This window comes from Buteo buteo, chromosome 5, assembly GCF_964188355.1.
Source record: "Buteo buteo chromosome 5, bButBut1.hap1.1, whole genome shotgun sequence".
In the NCBI taxonomy this organism is placed as follows: domain Eukaryota; kingdom Metazoa; phylum Chordata; class Aves; order Accipitriformes; family Accipitridae; genus Buteo; species Buteo buteo.
The window spans coordinates 5,285,646-5,302,496 of record NC_134175.1 but is presented as its reverse complement, the minus strand read 5'-3'; the positions used below and the strand labels follow the sequence as shown (position 1 = coordinate 5,302,496).

Below are 16,851 nucleotides of genomic sequence, written 5' to 3'. Positions count from 1 at the left end.
TGAAAGCTGACCATATACTATAGCAGGAGGCTGTTAGTCCCTTATTTCTTCTCTTTCTAAGGCTACAGGGGTGGAGGAACATATGCATTTTTATCCAGTTGTGCTTTTACACAGGTGCTCCTTGGGGGGTGGTGGGAGTGGGTGGGTAAAAAAGCCAAAGAAAACCGTTATTGAAAGCAACAGCCACTGGCAGATTTGAAAATTTAGCCTAAAACAGCTGAATACTTTCAGATATTCAATCAAGACACCCTGAGCTACATAACCTTTTAAAGCACCCTTTTAAATAAATTATTGAAGTTCCAGTCAAAAGCACTTAAGGACGCCTCTCCATTTGAAATAAAAGTCATAGGAGAATGGCAGAGTAAGAGAGCATGCAGTTAAGTAATGCTATGCAGTGGAAGGCAAGAAGAACTAGGTTGTGGACTACATGTGGTCCCCTCCTTGCATGCCTGTACACCATGCAGTGTTACTACAGCACACATTACGAGGACTCGGAATCCAGAGGCAAGTTCGCATCAGTTCGAAATTAAAATGACCAGCACCATTAGAAAACTGAAGGTGGCCTGGGCCCCATGGAGGATCAAGGCAGAGGATTCCTCTGTGACTGGCTAAGGATGGACAGGCAGTGAGAAGAACCGGAAGGACAGGAGAAGCCAGATTCTCTTTGGCTGGAGGAGCAGAATGGGGAAGATGCTGCATTTATGGAGCAGTTTGTGAAGCAGCTGCTGGAAGAACTGGCTTTGGGAAGGTTGGATATTTGCACTGCTGACGTAGGATTCAGAAGGAAGGGAGAATGGAGGCAGCAGGAGTAGCTTCCACGGCTAGCACCAGCAGTGGAAATGCTCCAAGCAGCTAGCACAGTGGGAAGCAAGGATGGGGGGGAAAAAAAAAGAAAAAAAAAAGAAATATATAAAGGAAGAAAAGATCTTCACTGCTTATCTAATTTAAAAAAAATAAAAAGAAAAAAAAAGAGGAAAGGAAAATAAAAAGAGGAGAGAAAAGCACCAGTCGCAAAGAGTTCACAAGGCTTTTTTTCCTCCTTCCCCCAGCGTCACTGCTCTGGCTCTGACCTTCGGGGCCGGTATCTCCGATGGCCCGTAGATTTCCGCGTGGCCACTGCTGCGGTGAAGCCTACCAAGCAGCACAAGGATGTGGTGCCAAATTTGGCTGTGTCTAGCCAGTTGGGTGTTTCCATCTTCAGGTACCTCTCAGCTAAATGCAGACTCATCACTACGAACCACAAGACTGAAGCAAACGCATCAATTCTCCGGAGCCTGCAATGCCAAGAAGAAACCAAACAAGACATAAGCTAAGAGTTTAAACACCAATGAACCCCCTTGGTTCTGAGGAAGGAGAAGGAAAGTGGGGAAAAAGTGGGGAGGGTACACAGACTGAGCAGGTTATGTACTATTTCTTACTACGGTTGTATCACCTGTGGCCTTTCCCACTGCTGTGGCAACTGAATAGACCAGTTCCATTTTTGCCCAAATTACAGAGCTGCACAGGGAGCTTTTCATTCACAGTAATTCAAGCTTAAATTGAATGAACCAAGGCACAGATCCAAAGCAAGCTCTGCTGTCTCCATCCAGCCATCTGACAACCCAAAGAATAACAAGAACTGCGCCACCCAGTACTACATGTGCCATTCTGGCAAATGTTTACTCCCTGGCTCACTGAGTCAAGACAGGGCAAAGGACCTCCAGTATAATGCAGTTTTCCTTTAAGTGAAACAGAAGAAAAGAGCACACCCACCTGATCCGCCCAGCTAAGAACATGGCCAACAGGCAGGTGAACAGCCCGAGGACAGCGACTGCTATCTGGTGATTCTTCCCGTAAGCCCATGCGGCACTCAGGTTCTCCACCATCTGTTCTGGGAGCAGGCGGAGCAGCTCCCGCCAGCCTGCCACCGTCACGGAAGTGTCATTTTCCAAGTCTGCATGTGAGCTTGTACCAGTCCTGTTCCGAATGGATGCTGGATCAGAGGAGACAGGAGCAGGGACAGCTGCACTGAGTGAGAAGGGGTCGCCTGACCCATACAAGGCCATCAGAACCAGGAACGCACAGCTGAGGAAGGCCAAGAACCGCAGAAATATCACCTGAGCTGGTGTGGTTATGGAAGCAGAAGAGGAGGATGAACATAAATTCTGCAGAGGAAGGGAGAACCACCTTGTCAGAAGCTGAATAAACTGTGGTAAGTTTTTGAAACAGTGCTTTATGAAACACTTCCAGACTGTACGGTTTACTGGACAGTTTTTCTTAAGTCCTTCTAAGTCCCTGTACTGGGCTGACACCACATGGGGTGTTGTAGAACAGCAAAGAGCAACAGTAGAGCTATGTGCACAAGCCAAGGTCAGGCAGGGCAGTGAAGCAAGGAGAGGGCCATAATTCACTTTCCATCATTCTTCCTTCTCCCCCCCCGTACTCTGTAGTTGCCTGCACTGTACTCATAAATTGGCTTCCCCACCTCCCCTTTTCTGCCTGTCCCACTATTGGCTTCCACTCTGTTCTTATTATTACATTAGACTTACCTTCTGGCAATTGCACTGAATGACATCAGCAAGAGGAAAACCTCAAGCTAACATCAGGAGCATCTGTGGCAACTATCCTGTGCTCTTCAAACTTCTGCCATACACGCAAGCTCCCAGAGTTAGAGAGCCCCAAGGTCGCTGCCTTCCTTTCCCAGCAGCAAACCCAGGTGCAGAGGTACCCAGTTCTCTGCACTTCCCCCTGAATTCCCTCATCTCTCCCCCCATGTACCTGAGCATAGGTCTTGTCTGTCTCACGGCGTTTGAAATGGTGGCTGAGTAGCAGTGCCCGGAGCTGCCGATTCTGGTGTTTTATGTAATACTCCACAGCAGCCTGGCATGGACGGCACAGCTTGTAGGTCTGCTCCAGATGGTGCTTATACACCTCAATCTCCTCATCATATTTGCCCTGGTGAGAGAATAGGAGAGGAAAAGTAGGTGAGAATTGCAGGTCCCTCACCGGTTATCATGCTTGCTACTGACATGAGAGCAAGGCATGCTTCCAGTCTCCAGAGGCACAGCCCCCTGAAACCAGGCCTGAACAGTGACCAAGCTGGAGGCCAGCCATGCAACCAACTTCGCATACAGCTGACCCAGCCTCCCACGTCCTAGAAGAGAAGAAACAGCCCTTGCAGAAGGCTGCTGTGGCCCAATTTCAGGATGTTGAATTTCTGTGGCCCAATTTTGTTGTCTTTGTCGAGACCTTATGAACGGAACACAGAAGATGAGACAAAAAACTAGAACTGCTCTTCCCCTCCTCAAATGAGGGGACACAAAAGATGTATTGCCCCTTCACACCACTGTGCTGGAGAAGGAGACAAGTTCCTTCCAAAACTTGGCCCTGGACTCAAAGGCTGTCACTGTTTGAAGGCCCTGGTGAGATGAGCTGCATAAATCATTAACAGCGCTTGTAAAAACAAGACAATGAGTAAGGCCAAAGGTACATTTTTCAGCGTCACTACAGTGGACGCATCACTTATCACAGAGGCTTCCAGGGCGCTTCCATCTTCACTCTGTCAAGATCCTTGTACCAAAAGCATACAGCTGAAAGCGTGCAGCTTCTTTGGGAGAGGGAAGTAGAAAGATGCATTGTAGCTGCCTGAAGGCTTGCTGCAGCAGTTTCACAGGCTCCATCTGCTGGAATTGAGAGGGAATCACATGGGAGAGACTAGCAGCAGCAAGCTCATTCCTTACTGGACAGGCCAGCAATGCTAAGACAGGCCACTGCTGTCACTGACACATGTATCTAACCATGTTGGATAACACAGTCCCATGTTTCTTAGCTGGCAGAGGCACCGCAGTTCATTGAATGCCTAAAAAGGGGCCAAAGGCTGCTGTTACTTGAGCAAGTGGATAAGTCTGGCAAGAGGCAGGGACTAGAAATAAGCTGAGAAAAGGGAATCAGATGAAGTTGTTCTCATTGAGCATGATCAAATTTAGATCTCTTCCTCAGGAGTCATCCTGATTAAACTCATTACAATTACACAAAGCAGACTGGATTAGGCAGCCCAGAGGATAAACACATCCCACTATAGCACAGTCTTATAACCCCAAGGCTTGACCATGGTTGAAAGCTAAGGAGTGCAGCACCAAATTCTCTGCATGAAACTTTGGAGAGCAATAAAACTGTGAAGGAGAAACTCCACTATCCTATCCTCTCCTCCGTACATATTAAGCAATGGGAAGGCCAAGAAGTTACTCAGCAGGAAATCCTGCTGCTCTAACTGTAAAATCCCTTTGCCCTTGTAGGCACAAATGCCTAACCAGGGAGATGATGTGGCTGCACAGGATTCCTCTCCCACTTCGCTAGTAAAAGCAGAGTAGCACAGCCAAGGCCTCAGGAAAAACAAATTCTATTAAGGCTTCAAGGTGACTACTGGGCTGTTGTGCCTACCAGATCCTGTAAGCTCAGCTGGCTCAATGGTTAAGTACTGGAGTTGTAAACTGAACTCAGCAATGTGCACGTTTGGTTTTGAGCTCAGGCTTCAACTTCAAGTGTCCATCCAGAACAGGTCATTACATTCTGGCTTTGGAGTATGATTAGGCAAGTTTGCAACACTAATTAGTAACCTTCTCTGCACCAGAGTGCCATGTAGTGCTTCTGAAGATTATTGGAGCAACATTCCATAGCACACTGAAAAATTCCTCTCTCTCCTGCTTACTAGGCTGCAGCGTGGAATTAAACAGAGCAGGAATAACAGATACAAGCATGGGAATGCCTTGGACAAACATTCTCCTGTGATGCCAGTCCCTAACCAACACTTACCTCCTCCCTTGGTGAGAATGAAGCCAGCTGTTTGATCTTTGTGGTTTGATGGTTGTTGCATTTCTTGCAAAGCAGAATTTGGCTGCTCACCCACTGTTGCGGTTTGGCAGGATCACAGAAAGTTGTACCACCCGACACAACATGGTTAAGGTGTTCCATGTACTGAGCAGGGATGGGCTTGTTGTAGTCTCCATTCTGACAAGAAGCAAAAAGGGAAGCAGCAGGGAAAGCAAACATGAGATCATAAAATCAAAGCTAGGTATCCTCTGGTTGATAACAAGATTCCCTAAGCTCTGTCAGGAGCTCTACACTCCATGCATTAACCTATATAACAAAAGAAACAAGGAAAAAAAAAGAGACAAAGTGCATCAAATCTTCTCCCCCTCCACTGTTCTGTACACCTATTGCAAGCAGCTGGTGGTGGGGGATTTTGGCTTAAGACAGGCTTTGTTATTTAATACCCTAAATACAGCAATTCAGGTGTTTCAAAATATAAAACCAGAGAATTGTTCCATATATTAAAAAAAAGATTCTTAAGAGATATTGGTGAAAACGTCAAGGGCCGCCTTGCTCTTTAAAGCAAGAGAGGAGAATTTGTCTTTATCATCCCATGTCAACACATCCCAGTACAATGGATTCTTTCTCAAATTTGATCAAGTGATCAGCTGCTGAGTTCACAGGTGCTCAGCACAGAGCTGCCAGCTGTCAAACCACTGGATAGTCATCTGCACTGGCTATCACCTTGAATGAGGAGCAGGGTTTTCCCCGCAAGCACTGTTCCCCAGGGCATGCACCTTCCCAGCCACCGTTTGAGTAATTTGTTACAGTACCTCTTGGAACCCATTGTACTGCTCACAGTTGGGGCAATCCCAGCAGTTGCGATTCCCATATGGCACTACTGTGTCCTGATTGCAGAACCAGCAGTTCACTGTCACGTGCGTGGGCTTCTTTCTGTTAGGAAAGGAAACATGTCAGGCGCAAATACTGAATTCAGCTGATGTAGAGGAAAGCAACAGCTTTCAAACAGGGAAATGCAAGGGAGGCTGGAATAACAATCAGTCTTGCCGTTCAGTATGTTTAACGATATGACTCAGAGTAGTCTTTTTAGCAATGAGAAGATGGACTATCAAAGTAGAAATAAAATCTGCCTGATGCTCTTATCTCTTCGTGCTAGTACCATGGACTTGCCAGAACTTTAATAACCACCTTGTGAATAACCCACTGTTTTTCAGAGGCATATTTGGCGGTGCAAGCCCTCTCCATAATCAGAAGTGTTAATATATGCAAAGGGTGCAGTAGAGTTGCTGCTTAATACACAGGATTCTGAGAAACAGAAGCTATGATCCACAAGAATTGCATATGATGGTACTCAGAAACCTAGGAAATGGGCCGATGGTTACAGTTTTGTCTGCCCTGCTTTTTACAAAATTTTTCAAGGACAAGGGCATAGCAAACTACCCCACGGTTCAGGCACTGTAAATAGCTGTTTCTTCACAGCTTTAGACACAAAAGAAGGAACTGAGGAATCAACATGTCTTCCCCAGTTTTTATGCACTGCAACTGAAGAGAGAAAGACTTATGACCTGGATCCATGAGCCTCTTGTTTTTTAAAACAATCCTGTTAAAACAACGGGTCACTACAAGAGAAACAGCTGTGACACGGCCCCATGGCAACAGGTTGTGACAGATGTTTGAGCAAAGAACTTCAGTGGCCTGGCTGCTAAAGAAGGTCTGCATTTGTCTCAAAACTCTGTGTAATACCCAAGAGGAAGCTTCCTGGCAGGTCAAGGCAACACAGCCCAGCTGTCTGGGTTTCTCAGAACCAGTCCCAATCATACCTCCAAGAGAGGGCAGCTGTTCAGGCAAAGCCCAGGCAGGGACTCGCTATGGCAGCTATGCAGACAAATGGACCCAGCTGCCACCAGCCCTGTTTGCTGCTTAACTCCACCAAGGAACCAGCATGCCTCCAGCTGGACAGCTTCTAAAGCAGCAGTGAAAGCCACTGAGCAGGGAGGCTCACTGAGGGCCTGGAAAGCAAGTAAGAGTTGCCAACACGCTCACCAGTTGAGAGCGACTTGCTCTTCTTCCTGCTCTAGGAAATGTTCTCTGCTGCTACAATATTCTGTAGCAAAACATCTTCCGAATGGTGCAGAAATGTGGTCTGGCACCCTGCAACCGAACAGGCAGGTGGCTCTCCCCTTAGTTAAGCTGGGTTCTCTCTCAGCCATTATCTTTGTAGCTGGATGCCTACAGTTAGGATTCTTCCCCACTCCCATTTCCATAGACCATGTCTTGAAACTTGGTTCATAAAATATCAAACCATCAAGTGATGCTTGGGCCTCCCGTTTTAAGTATTAATGACAACGATAAGCTTGAAATGAAGCACCAGAAAGAAGCCTAAAAAGCCAGAGTGCGCAGAGGATTCCCTGCCAGATGCTGAAAGAAAATGGCTGGAGCTACTAGGGTGACAGATTCTCATCTCAAAATAGATGCATCCACCCACACCCCTCTTAAAATGAATATTCACTGCTCAACTTTCTTCATTGCCAAGGGGACTCAAAACAGTAAGTGATCCGAGTTAAAAATACCACCATTGAAACTGACAGGCAATAAAAAAAAGTTTAAACCAGACAGAAATCTAGGTCTCTAGTCCAAGTTATCCATGAGCTACGACTGTCCAAAAGCCAAGCAAACCACAGGTCAAAACAGCCATATGAAGGATGGACAGCAACATCTGTTGGTATTAGTTTCATCTCACGATCATAGGTGTAAAAGCTATGAAAATATAACACATAGGCTTCAGCATCTTAACCACCAAAATACAAATCTTACTGCACCTTGAGCATAGGCTCCGATAGTAAGCAAAACCTAAACTCCATCCTCTGATGTAGGTTATTGCACAGGTCCCAGGTACTGTAGAAAGTGCTACAATCCCACCTTCATGCCGCTGTGGCACTGTCCTCTGGCAGCCATGGAAGTAAGACATGCCACACTTCAGCCTCTACCTACCACCAGTCTCTAACTTCCATGACATGACAGAGTAGGTAGAAGCACTAATTTCAAGGATAACACAGAATTGGAAAGCAGAGGCCAAAAAATTAGTAAAGCATGCATGCTATAAAGCAAAAAAAAAAAAAAAAAAAAAAAAAAAGAACCAATGCCAAACCCTATCTAACTTGCTAATATCAGAGACCAAATCCTTAGTATACTTGAGACCTTTCCACCTTTTCCAAAGAGGATTCCATTTCTCACCCTCGAGGCTGAGGAATTGCTACCAAGAGTTAAATAGCAGCCCTTCATTATCACAATGTATGCAAAAGAAATTGCTAAGTCCTGGATTATTTAGGATAAAAAGCAATAATCTTTCCTTTTGTGAACCTATAATCTGTTGCCATAGAAATAGGTGCAAAAACATCAGAAGTTCCCAACCTGCTGGATGCAAAAAGAAGAAGAAGAAAAAAAAAAGAAAGGTCATTTCAGGCAAGAACATGTAGGTAGGGTGCTAATTTTCTAGCAACTGGGCAGGACTTTAAAAAACAAAAAACAAGTATTGCATTTGAAAAGACTCTCAAATACAGATTTAATTATTCCGGAACTATATACACCTTGACTGAATTCAGGCAGCAGCTGAACGTAATAAGCTAGAGCACACATTGCTTCTGAAGTCAGACATTCTGCTATGAGACAGACAGTGCAAAACTAAGCATTTACCATGTGCTCAATCCCTTGCAAAACACTAGGCAAATCATCCCTAAGGAGTTTATCATCTAACACTGTATTAACTTGAAGTAGCGTCACTGGACAAAGAACCACCTTGCAAAATAAAACCTGAGCAACAAGAAGTGATTGAATTACTTACTGCACAGAGAGATTCCATTAACAGCTGACTTGCTGTGCTAACTCAAGATGTAGCCTGCACACCCAAACAGGCTAGAAAAAATTCCCAGGTTTGGACAAATTGTTTTGCAGACACATCTTTGCTTAAGACACCACTGGGGGGACACACCGGGAGTAAACTCAGTTATGAATCAACACCTAAATGTCTGATACTGCTCAAACAACAGGACAAAACGTTCCTTTGTGAGAGGCTATCAGACTCCTTTACTTTGCTAACAAAAAAATCAGACTGCATGTATACACACTGACAAACATTGTTTAGCAAACAGTTTGTCTCTCATGTAACAAGAGAAGGAACTTACATTCCTTCCAACTCCCAACACTCTCCACTATTCCCCATTTATACATACATTTAAGGTCATGCTGAGTCCACACTTTTAATGGATTGCCAGAACAACAGTCTTCCTGATAAGTGCAGGTCAAATCAGTTACCTGATAACAATAAACTGGATTTCTAAATATTTTTATTTACATCTATTCCCCCCCTCCTTTACTGCTAGGTCAGGAGATGAAGATCTTTGGGTTTCCATATTCTTAAGAGGCCACAGGTAGATGCGCAATTTTTGCTGGGTTACCCTCATCCTCTGCCAAGGATTAAAAGAAAAAACCATTCTCCATTAAAAGTATTTAAAGCAACACTCTTCGTTCTGGCACAACTGGATTACAAAGCTATTATACAAATGGCTATGCCAGCAAATCTGAATAAAAAACACACTAGGAAGAGGAGTGTTTTGATCAGAACAACATCTGATGGCAGTTTGACATAACCAAGCTGCCAAAGCTCCAAGGTATAGACCAAGCCCATGGCACAGTATGGTCAGCATGACTGAGTTAAGAGGAGCTCATCAAACCTGGTATTTGTGTTCAGCTCACAATTAGGGAAGCTCCTGGGGGGGGGGAGCTCACTGAGCTGCCATAATTCCAAGTTGTGCCCATGTCCATCACTTGTCAATAAAGGCGTCTGCCAGTGCAGACCCAATGCTAAACCCCATTTTCCAGTGTCAGAAAAACACATCACAGCTGTCTATTTTCCAGCAGGAAAACTATATCATAGATGCATTTGCTCAGAACTAGCAGCTGTAGACAGGGCTGAAGATATAGCTACAAGACCGGATTTCTAGTACAGTGTCATAAGTTATAATGCAGCCTATCCTTACCCAAGTGCCAGACTTAGTGTCCTCTTAACAGGGAAAAAGGTGCCCAATAGACCTAGGCAGAGAGACAGACCCACAATCGTAACCACCTCCTGTGCTGTCCCCCTCAAAGGCTGTCTTCCTTGAACGTGCAGCTTTAGCAACTTCTAATATTCTGCAGAATACTGGCCATCAGGACAGGATTCTCCAGAAAAGATGCCTCTTTTTGCCCTCTCGGTATCTGTGACAGGCTTCTCAACTAAACGAACTAGCTGCACGGCAGTTCCCAAGTTCCTACCGGCCTCTTTTAGAGTGAGTGATGGCTTACCTTGACTTTACTTGTAGAAGGAGCAGCCTCTGGCATCACTGACCCAAAGAGTCCCGTGGGGTACTCTATATTGGTACTGACAAGTCAGCGGCTAACAATCAGGAGGGGCACAGAAGATGAAGGAAACGCGGCTACAGCTGCTGTTCTGAACTCAGCAACCCGACTTTCAACACTATGTAACAAACAAGTAGCCAAGCTGTGATCTCGAAGAAAGACTGCGAAACATAACACGAGTTTTCCTATCTGACCCAAACTCCTAAGGTTTAAGGAGTTCCTGTGTGTATCCGGACATCAAATCTTCTTTCTCCCTGATACAAAAAGCACAGCCTTAGATACTGTCACAGTTACAGTAGTGTAACTCCACGTGTTGACAGTTATTCCAGAACTACTTTCCACTAGGTTGTTCTGATATATTTTATTTCCTTTCTATAGGAGGTGGTAAAGGCATCTTGCTAGATATGTAAGTGCACTCACGCTGAAAATGGAGCAAAGCAGGGCTATATCACAACATTAACACCAAAGGCAAAGGCAGCATCGTGTCTGCGTTTGGATCGGTCCCTTATAAAGCTGTCCTCCTTGATGACTTTGGAAGATTCATTTAACTAATGCAAAGTACGAAATTAGGTAATATCAGAACAGTATTGAGAAAACACTAATATGTAGCCCCAAAGAATTATCAAGGTCACCTCCTGAAAATACTTACAGCTCACCAGCAGTTTTCAAGGACTTGGGAAGAAATGCTTTCCATTCCAGAGACCTTTTGATGAACTTAAGCAAAACAAATCCAATCTCTTCCCTCAAAAGACACGTTAGCCTCAACTGGGTCAAAGAAATGCTGCCTGCTTCACTGGGGATTGCTTTAGGCCACTAGTATTTCTTAGCTGCCCTAAATATGCCATAGAAATGTCAGGTCTTGTATATGGGCTAATATACCACTGACCATTTATATGGTTATATAAACAGCAAATGCTTTAGAGCAAACCATAAGATTTTATTAGGGATGTAGAAATATGCTTCTATTTCAAAGCATAAACTTGAAACTAACCTTAGCACAACGAGTACTTGGGACTGCCTTCTTCTCCAAGAGAAGCACTCAATAGGTGAGCAGACTGCCCGAGTCTGTTCTGTTATGAAGTCTGGAGTGCCTCTTATTCCATATATTCCTACATTCATTTCAAGCTACGCTAGATCAAAATCCGTCAAGTTCAGCTTTTGTGAAACCTGTATCCTGACTTCTCTCCTGATGCTTTTCAAACCTTCTTTTCAACTGGTCTGTTTAAATTTGTTCTAAGGTCAGAAACGTTCCGTGCAACCAACCAGACCAGTAACTTGGACTTCTGTGTCATCGTCCCCCCAAGTTTTAGCACTGCACTAACAGCGCTGTTATTCCTACGGCACCCTCCCGCTGTTCCCCCTGCCATCCCGCTTTCACCTCCAAATCAACCAACACCAGAAGCAAAACGTTCTCCTTCCCTGCCTCAAACACGCCAGAAAACAAAAGAGGAAAACCCCGAGCCTTCACCAGCCTCCGCAATACCGCCAGTAACAACGGCAGCCTCTGACCTAGGGACTGGGGGAAGGCAAACGCTTCAGATTCCCTAAGCACAGCTCCCACAGCAGGCAAGTCCTCGACGTTCAGTGCTGGCACACAAAGACACGAGGCAATTCTAGGGGATACGGAGAACCGCCTCCAGCCACTTACCTGCGAGTGTCTGTGGCCGCTGACAATTCGGGGGGATCCTTTCCTCAACACGCGCCTCATGGATACCCCCCCCTTCCCCCCCAAGCGGGACAAAAACCCAACCGACCCCACCGCCGGCAGCCCTACCTGCTCTCTCCACACCCCGTTCCCTCTGCCACAGCGCACGGCGGCGCCGGGCGGGACGGCGAGCTCCGCCCGAAGCCTTCCCGCCAGGGCGGCCCTCATCCGGGCCGCCATTATCCCCCGCCACCGTCACCATCACCACCACCACCCGGCCCGGCCCGGCCCCTACCTCCGCGCGATGCGGTAGAGCAGCAGCCCGGCGGCGGCGGCGGCGCAGACGGTGACGCCCAACCCGCCGGCGGGGCAGCGGGCCAGCAGCGCCCCGGCTCCCTCCATGCCGCTCCCCCACACGGGCCGCCGCCGCCGCCGCCACTGTGACCTCGGCGGCGGGGCTTTGTACGCGGAACGGCCGCCCCCCCCCCCTCTCCACACCCCGCCGCCGCCGCCGCCACCCCCCACCCCCCCCTTCTCCTCCCCGCCGCCGTTCCGCTCCGCCCCTCCGCCGCGGCGGGGGCGGGCGGCGTGAGTCACGGCGCGGGGAGCGCGGCGTGAAAGGCCGGAGTCGTGAGGCGGCGCCGTGAGTCAGCGCCGCAAAGGCCGAGATCGTGGCCGCGGAGGCGGGGGCGGCCCGCCGGGCTCCCTGCCCTTCTTCCGGGGAGCGGGGGAACGGGGGGAGGCCCGTCGTGCCTGGCCTGGCGCCGAGTTCAACCATTTTTATCTTTTTTTTTTTTTTTTTTTTTTCCCCCCCTCGTCCTAAATTTAGACGCGGGACTCTTTATTACAAAAGCAGCTCCGGCCCTGCCGCAGCGAGAAGGGCCGGTGAAGGGTGGCTGCGGCAGCCGGGGACATACCCTGCTGCAGGCCCAGGCCTGGGGAATGGCTTTTTATTAAAAACTACACATAAAGATTACCCCCCCAAGGGCCACTCACACAAAGGAAACAACGGAGTCTACAACAAGGCAGAGAACTGGCAGTTAAATTTAACGTACGTTTTTGAGGAAAAAGGATAGCCGTCCAGAAAATTATGGAAACAAAACAGGGGCAGGGTTAGAAGAGAGCATAGCTCCTCTATCAGGATGTACTTTCCCACCGAACCACCCAGTTGTCTGGGCAACATGGAAGACCCCTCCAATCACACTCCTGTACCCGCCCCCCTGATTTTAGAGCCCAGATGATCACCCCTTTTGTGGTCCCTGATCAACTTCACCCAGTAAACCATGTGCTGCAAGTAACATCTCACTTTAGCCAAGGGCATGTAGTATGCCAAGTGGAGCAGGAATTAAAGTACAGGGCTTTGTGGGCAGTTTGTTGTTACCTGTGAGCCAGCAGTTGAAGACTGCTGCTCTAGACTTTCCCCTCTCTCTGCACAGATTGATAAAAAGCACAAGTTTGCAGAAATCCCTCAGGTCTCTGATGGGAGTAGTTTCCAGGTCAGACTTGTTCAGCTCTCCCCTAGAAAGCAAAGTAACACCCATTATATGCTCTGCCCCTCTCAGCACGCATGGGTGGGATTTACGGTTCTTACAGAACTGGAAGCAGTTGGTGGTTTGACAGTCGTGCCCTGCTTTTACATGATGCTAAGAAGTAAGACCTCTCCTAAGTAAAAGACTGACACTGCCTCAAATTGCGTAGCTGTTTTCCTGCTTAAAACCAAAAAAACCTCTCAGCACAACAGACAGAACTGCTTAAAATTCAGGAGAACCAAGCTGTGTCAACACCATGTTTTTAAGAAGCCACAAATGGAAAAGCTCTTCATAGACAAGTATTTGTACTGGAAGTAAGCTGTACTTTTAAGCTTGTCTTAACTGTGGTTGGGGCCTTAACTGTTCCATTTCTATCTCCACAGATTTAACCATGGAAATTAATTCTATGGAGTAACAGTGACTATTTCCTCTTGATAAATGCAAGGGGGACATAATTTCTCCATCTCCCTTCCATTGTCTAGCTCAATTATTTAGGGATTGTTTTATGAGACCAAATAACAGCGAAAGGAGGAAGAACAACCCAGTCATTTGGCACATCAAGCCCTTCTGCAAGTCCTCTAGGACTTCTGTACTTGAGAGCTTGTCTATTTTTTCTACAGAAGTCCCTACCTTCCTATCAACTATATCTGGAGTATCAGTCCAACCATAGATGCATTGTTTACCAAAAGTTTCCTCCTTAAAAGTAGCTCATGAGGAACTTGTGCAAACAACTATAAATCCTGGTGAGGGGGACAACCACAATACAAGCATGTATCACAACCATCAGTAAATGCAGATAATTTTGAGGGATATCAAGGCAACTGCAGATTCCTACAGGGAGGCAGCAAGTCTTACAGTATAAGGACTTGAGGCATCTTTAAACGCCTAAGAAATGCTTCCAAAGCTAAGTTAACCCTCATGAGTAGTTCATGCTATTGTAGCAACAGGGTGTTAGTAATTTCAATTTAACTGTTAACGTATGAACGGGAACAGAATCTGTCCTGGTAAGGTTAATGGAAACTTTGTGGTCACTTCAGATACAACCATAGTTTCATGACCTTATTAATAATTAAGCTACAAAGGGTCTAGTAATGAAGTCTAAACCTGGAGGGAAACTGCCCAGGAAATTCTAACCAGTAACAAATTTACCTACCTTCCATGAAATTGACTTTCTGTGGAAGTTGAAGAAGTGAAATGAACAGTGAAAAATGCTTTTAGTTTTTCTTTCACAAGCAGAGAAAGGCTGGTTATTTTTAAATTCAGATATCCCTCTGGAAAAAACTACTTCAAATTCTACCCTCTGGTAATAGGCTTATTCCATACTTAGTGACATCAATAGGATTGCTCACAGAGCATCACCTAAAAATGTTAACTCTTTACAGGGTTAAGGAATCAAGGGGTAGTGAATTTTAAAAATTCTAGTAGAGAAAGGAAGGAAAAAAGAGTAAATTCTACTAATTCAGAAATTCTATTAGCTCCCCCTATCAAATTGAAACTAATTCTGTCAGGGTTGGTACCAAAGCTTAAAGAATAAAAACAAAAATCCAGAAGAATTCCTGATTTTCCACCAGATTTAGGCAGAACAAAAATTTGTTCACTCTCTTGCTTTCTCTCTTACAAAGTCCCAAAATCCTCAAAAGGGTTTTGAGTTCCCTCATTCTCAAAAGAGACCAGCAGTCTACACATTTGACTAACATTTTTTAAAGTGAGCTAGTGTACTGTAAGTACAGAGGAATACTAATTTAAGAAAGCAACTCTCAGAAAATGTTTCAAAGTAGCAGCACAAGTGTCCTAGTTCTCAAAAATAGAAACAGCACTGTATGACAGTTTTGACTCCTATAAAGAGACTACAGCTTTTGCTGCTCATCGTCTCCATAAAAAAAGCCATGCCAGTTTTTAGTTACTCAACTGTTTCCTATTTTAGCTTAGGGGTAACGTGATATGTTCTTTTCAGTAAGACATAATAGAAATCAGTTATTTTTGCAGTTTTGCCTCATAATGAGGTATACACGCATTCCACCCTCTTTGCACTATGCTCCTCCATCACACTGATGTCAAATATGACCTCAAGTACCAGTCATCAGCTAGGTTCTAATGAGAACAAACGTGAAGGTTTGAATCCAGTGATCAACCCATCATATTTCTGCAAGAAAATACTAGCCTGAAAACTTGATCTTACAGAAGACAGCCCTACTCACTACTAGGCTGTTTCTTAACGCTTTGCATGATCCTTCCAAGTCCAAACACCACCTCCGCTGTATATGCTCCTTGAAGTCAAAGATGTCCGCAAACACTTGTTTATGCTCAAGAACTCAACACCTGCTCAAATCATGAGAAGCTCATTGTTCAGTTCAACAGCAGGGAAGACTGAAGCTGGGCTCAAATGCTGTAGTGTTTGTCTCAGCTGCCAAAGCAAATGACACTAATGAATAGGAGAGCATAGTATGGCCAAAGCAAAACACAAATCTACCCATTCGAATTCTAAAATATTTTATCCTGTGCTATTAGTAACTATTCATATACAATACTGTAATCGCAAGGTACTGCTGCAATACAAGTGGTAAAGAGACTGCTAAAATTAAAAGCATATTCTAATACTTATGAAAGGACTAATCTCAAGTATGCAGGATATTTGATTTACAACTGAAAGGCAAGAACTTTATCATGACTACTGTTGAAGACTACCCCTTTGATACTGTGTCTTTGAAGGGGAAGGGAGATACCGAATCTATATGAAACGTGAGAACTGTATCAACAGGCTGCATTAAGCTGGCAGACCCTTATTTCCTTCAGTAAGAAGAAATCAAGTAATGACATAAAGAAACTATTTACATAGGCTGTGGATTCTTTTGGCGTTAACTCCAGTGACATGTCCATGAGATAATGTAGTAACTCATTCCCATCAGAAGCACTGCTCTACAAGGACATGAAATCAAGAGGGACATATCCCTGAATATCATATTGTAAAGCAGAATCCAGAACCGCATTTATAGTCTCTAGTGTTCGGGATCTATCTTACTCTCTCTTCCACTCTCCAAAACCCTAGCACTGAAGTATAAGGAAAACTTATTACTATGGGGCCTTTTTGTGTTACAAGGCGGAGGTCAGGATACATGACCAAATTACTGCATCTCATGGAATTTTCACTGGGCAGCCAGGCCACAATCATTGACTGTCCTTATGCTCTTTGTCCTTCACAAAAGCAAGGTCTAAAAGCCAAGTCATGACAGATCTGTTTACACACACTAGCATAAACATATCCCAAATGCATAGATGCACACAGTACCGTAATTAAATTTTTACTAAAGCTTCCCACAATCATATTCCAGCAATACTGCCAGCATAAGTGACTTTTTGAAGAGATTCTGGTGTTCATATTTCATAGCATCAACAGAGAAACATACTACAAGATTGTCCTACTTAAACAGTCCAGGATGTCCACACAGCAATGAATGCTGCACCTTGAATAAACCA

The 16,851-nt window shown here is 45.3% G+C and overlaps 1 protein-coding gene across 5 annotated transcripts in view; it reads right to left on the bottom strand.

Moving 5' to 3' along the window:
* Nucleotides 1-16,712, bottom strand: part of TMEM201 (transmembrane protein 201) — a 34,877-nt gene extending 18,165 nt beyond the window's left edge. Inside the window, exons 1-7 of one of the 5 annotated variants that reach the window (XM_075027328.1) lie at nucleotides 15,576-16,712; nucleotides 13,230-13,366; nucleotides 5,622-5,742; nucleotides 4,792-4,986; nucleotides 2,758-2,934; nucleotides 1,753-2,144; nucleotides 1,071-1,274 (exon numbers count right to left, since the gene is read on the bottom strand). In XM_075027328.1, the coding sequence (XP_074883429.1) occupies nucleotides 1,071-1,274; nucleotides 1,753-2,144; nucleotides 2,758-2,934; nucleotides 4,792-4,950 (932 nt within the window). In that variant the 5' untranslated portion in view covers nucleotides 4,951-4,986; nucleotides 5,622-5,742; nucleotides 13,230-13,366; nucleotides 15,576-16,712. Of the gene's footprint in view, nucleotides 1-1,070; nucleotides 1,275-1,752; nucleotides 2,145-2,757; nucleotides 2,935-4,791; nucleotides 4,987-5,621; nucleotides 5,743-6,852; nucleotides 11,844-12,143; nucleotides 12,328-13,229; nucleotides 13,367-14,530; nucleotides 14,547-15,575 lie in introns of those variants that run through there. The other 4 variants (XM_075027329.1, XM_075027326.1, XM_075027327.1 and 1 more) reach the window with 4 other exon arrangements.
* Nucleotides 16,713-16,851: the final 139 nt, after the last annotated feature.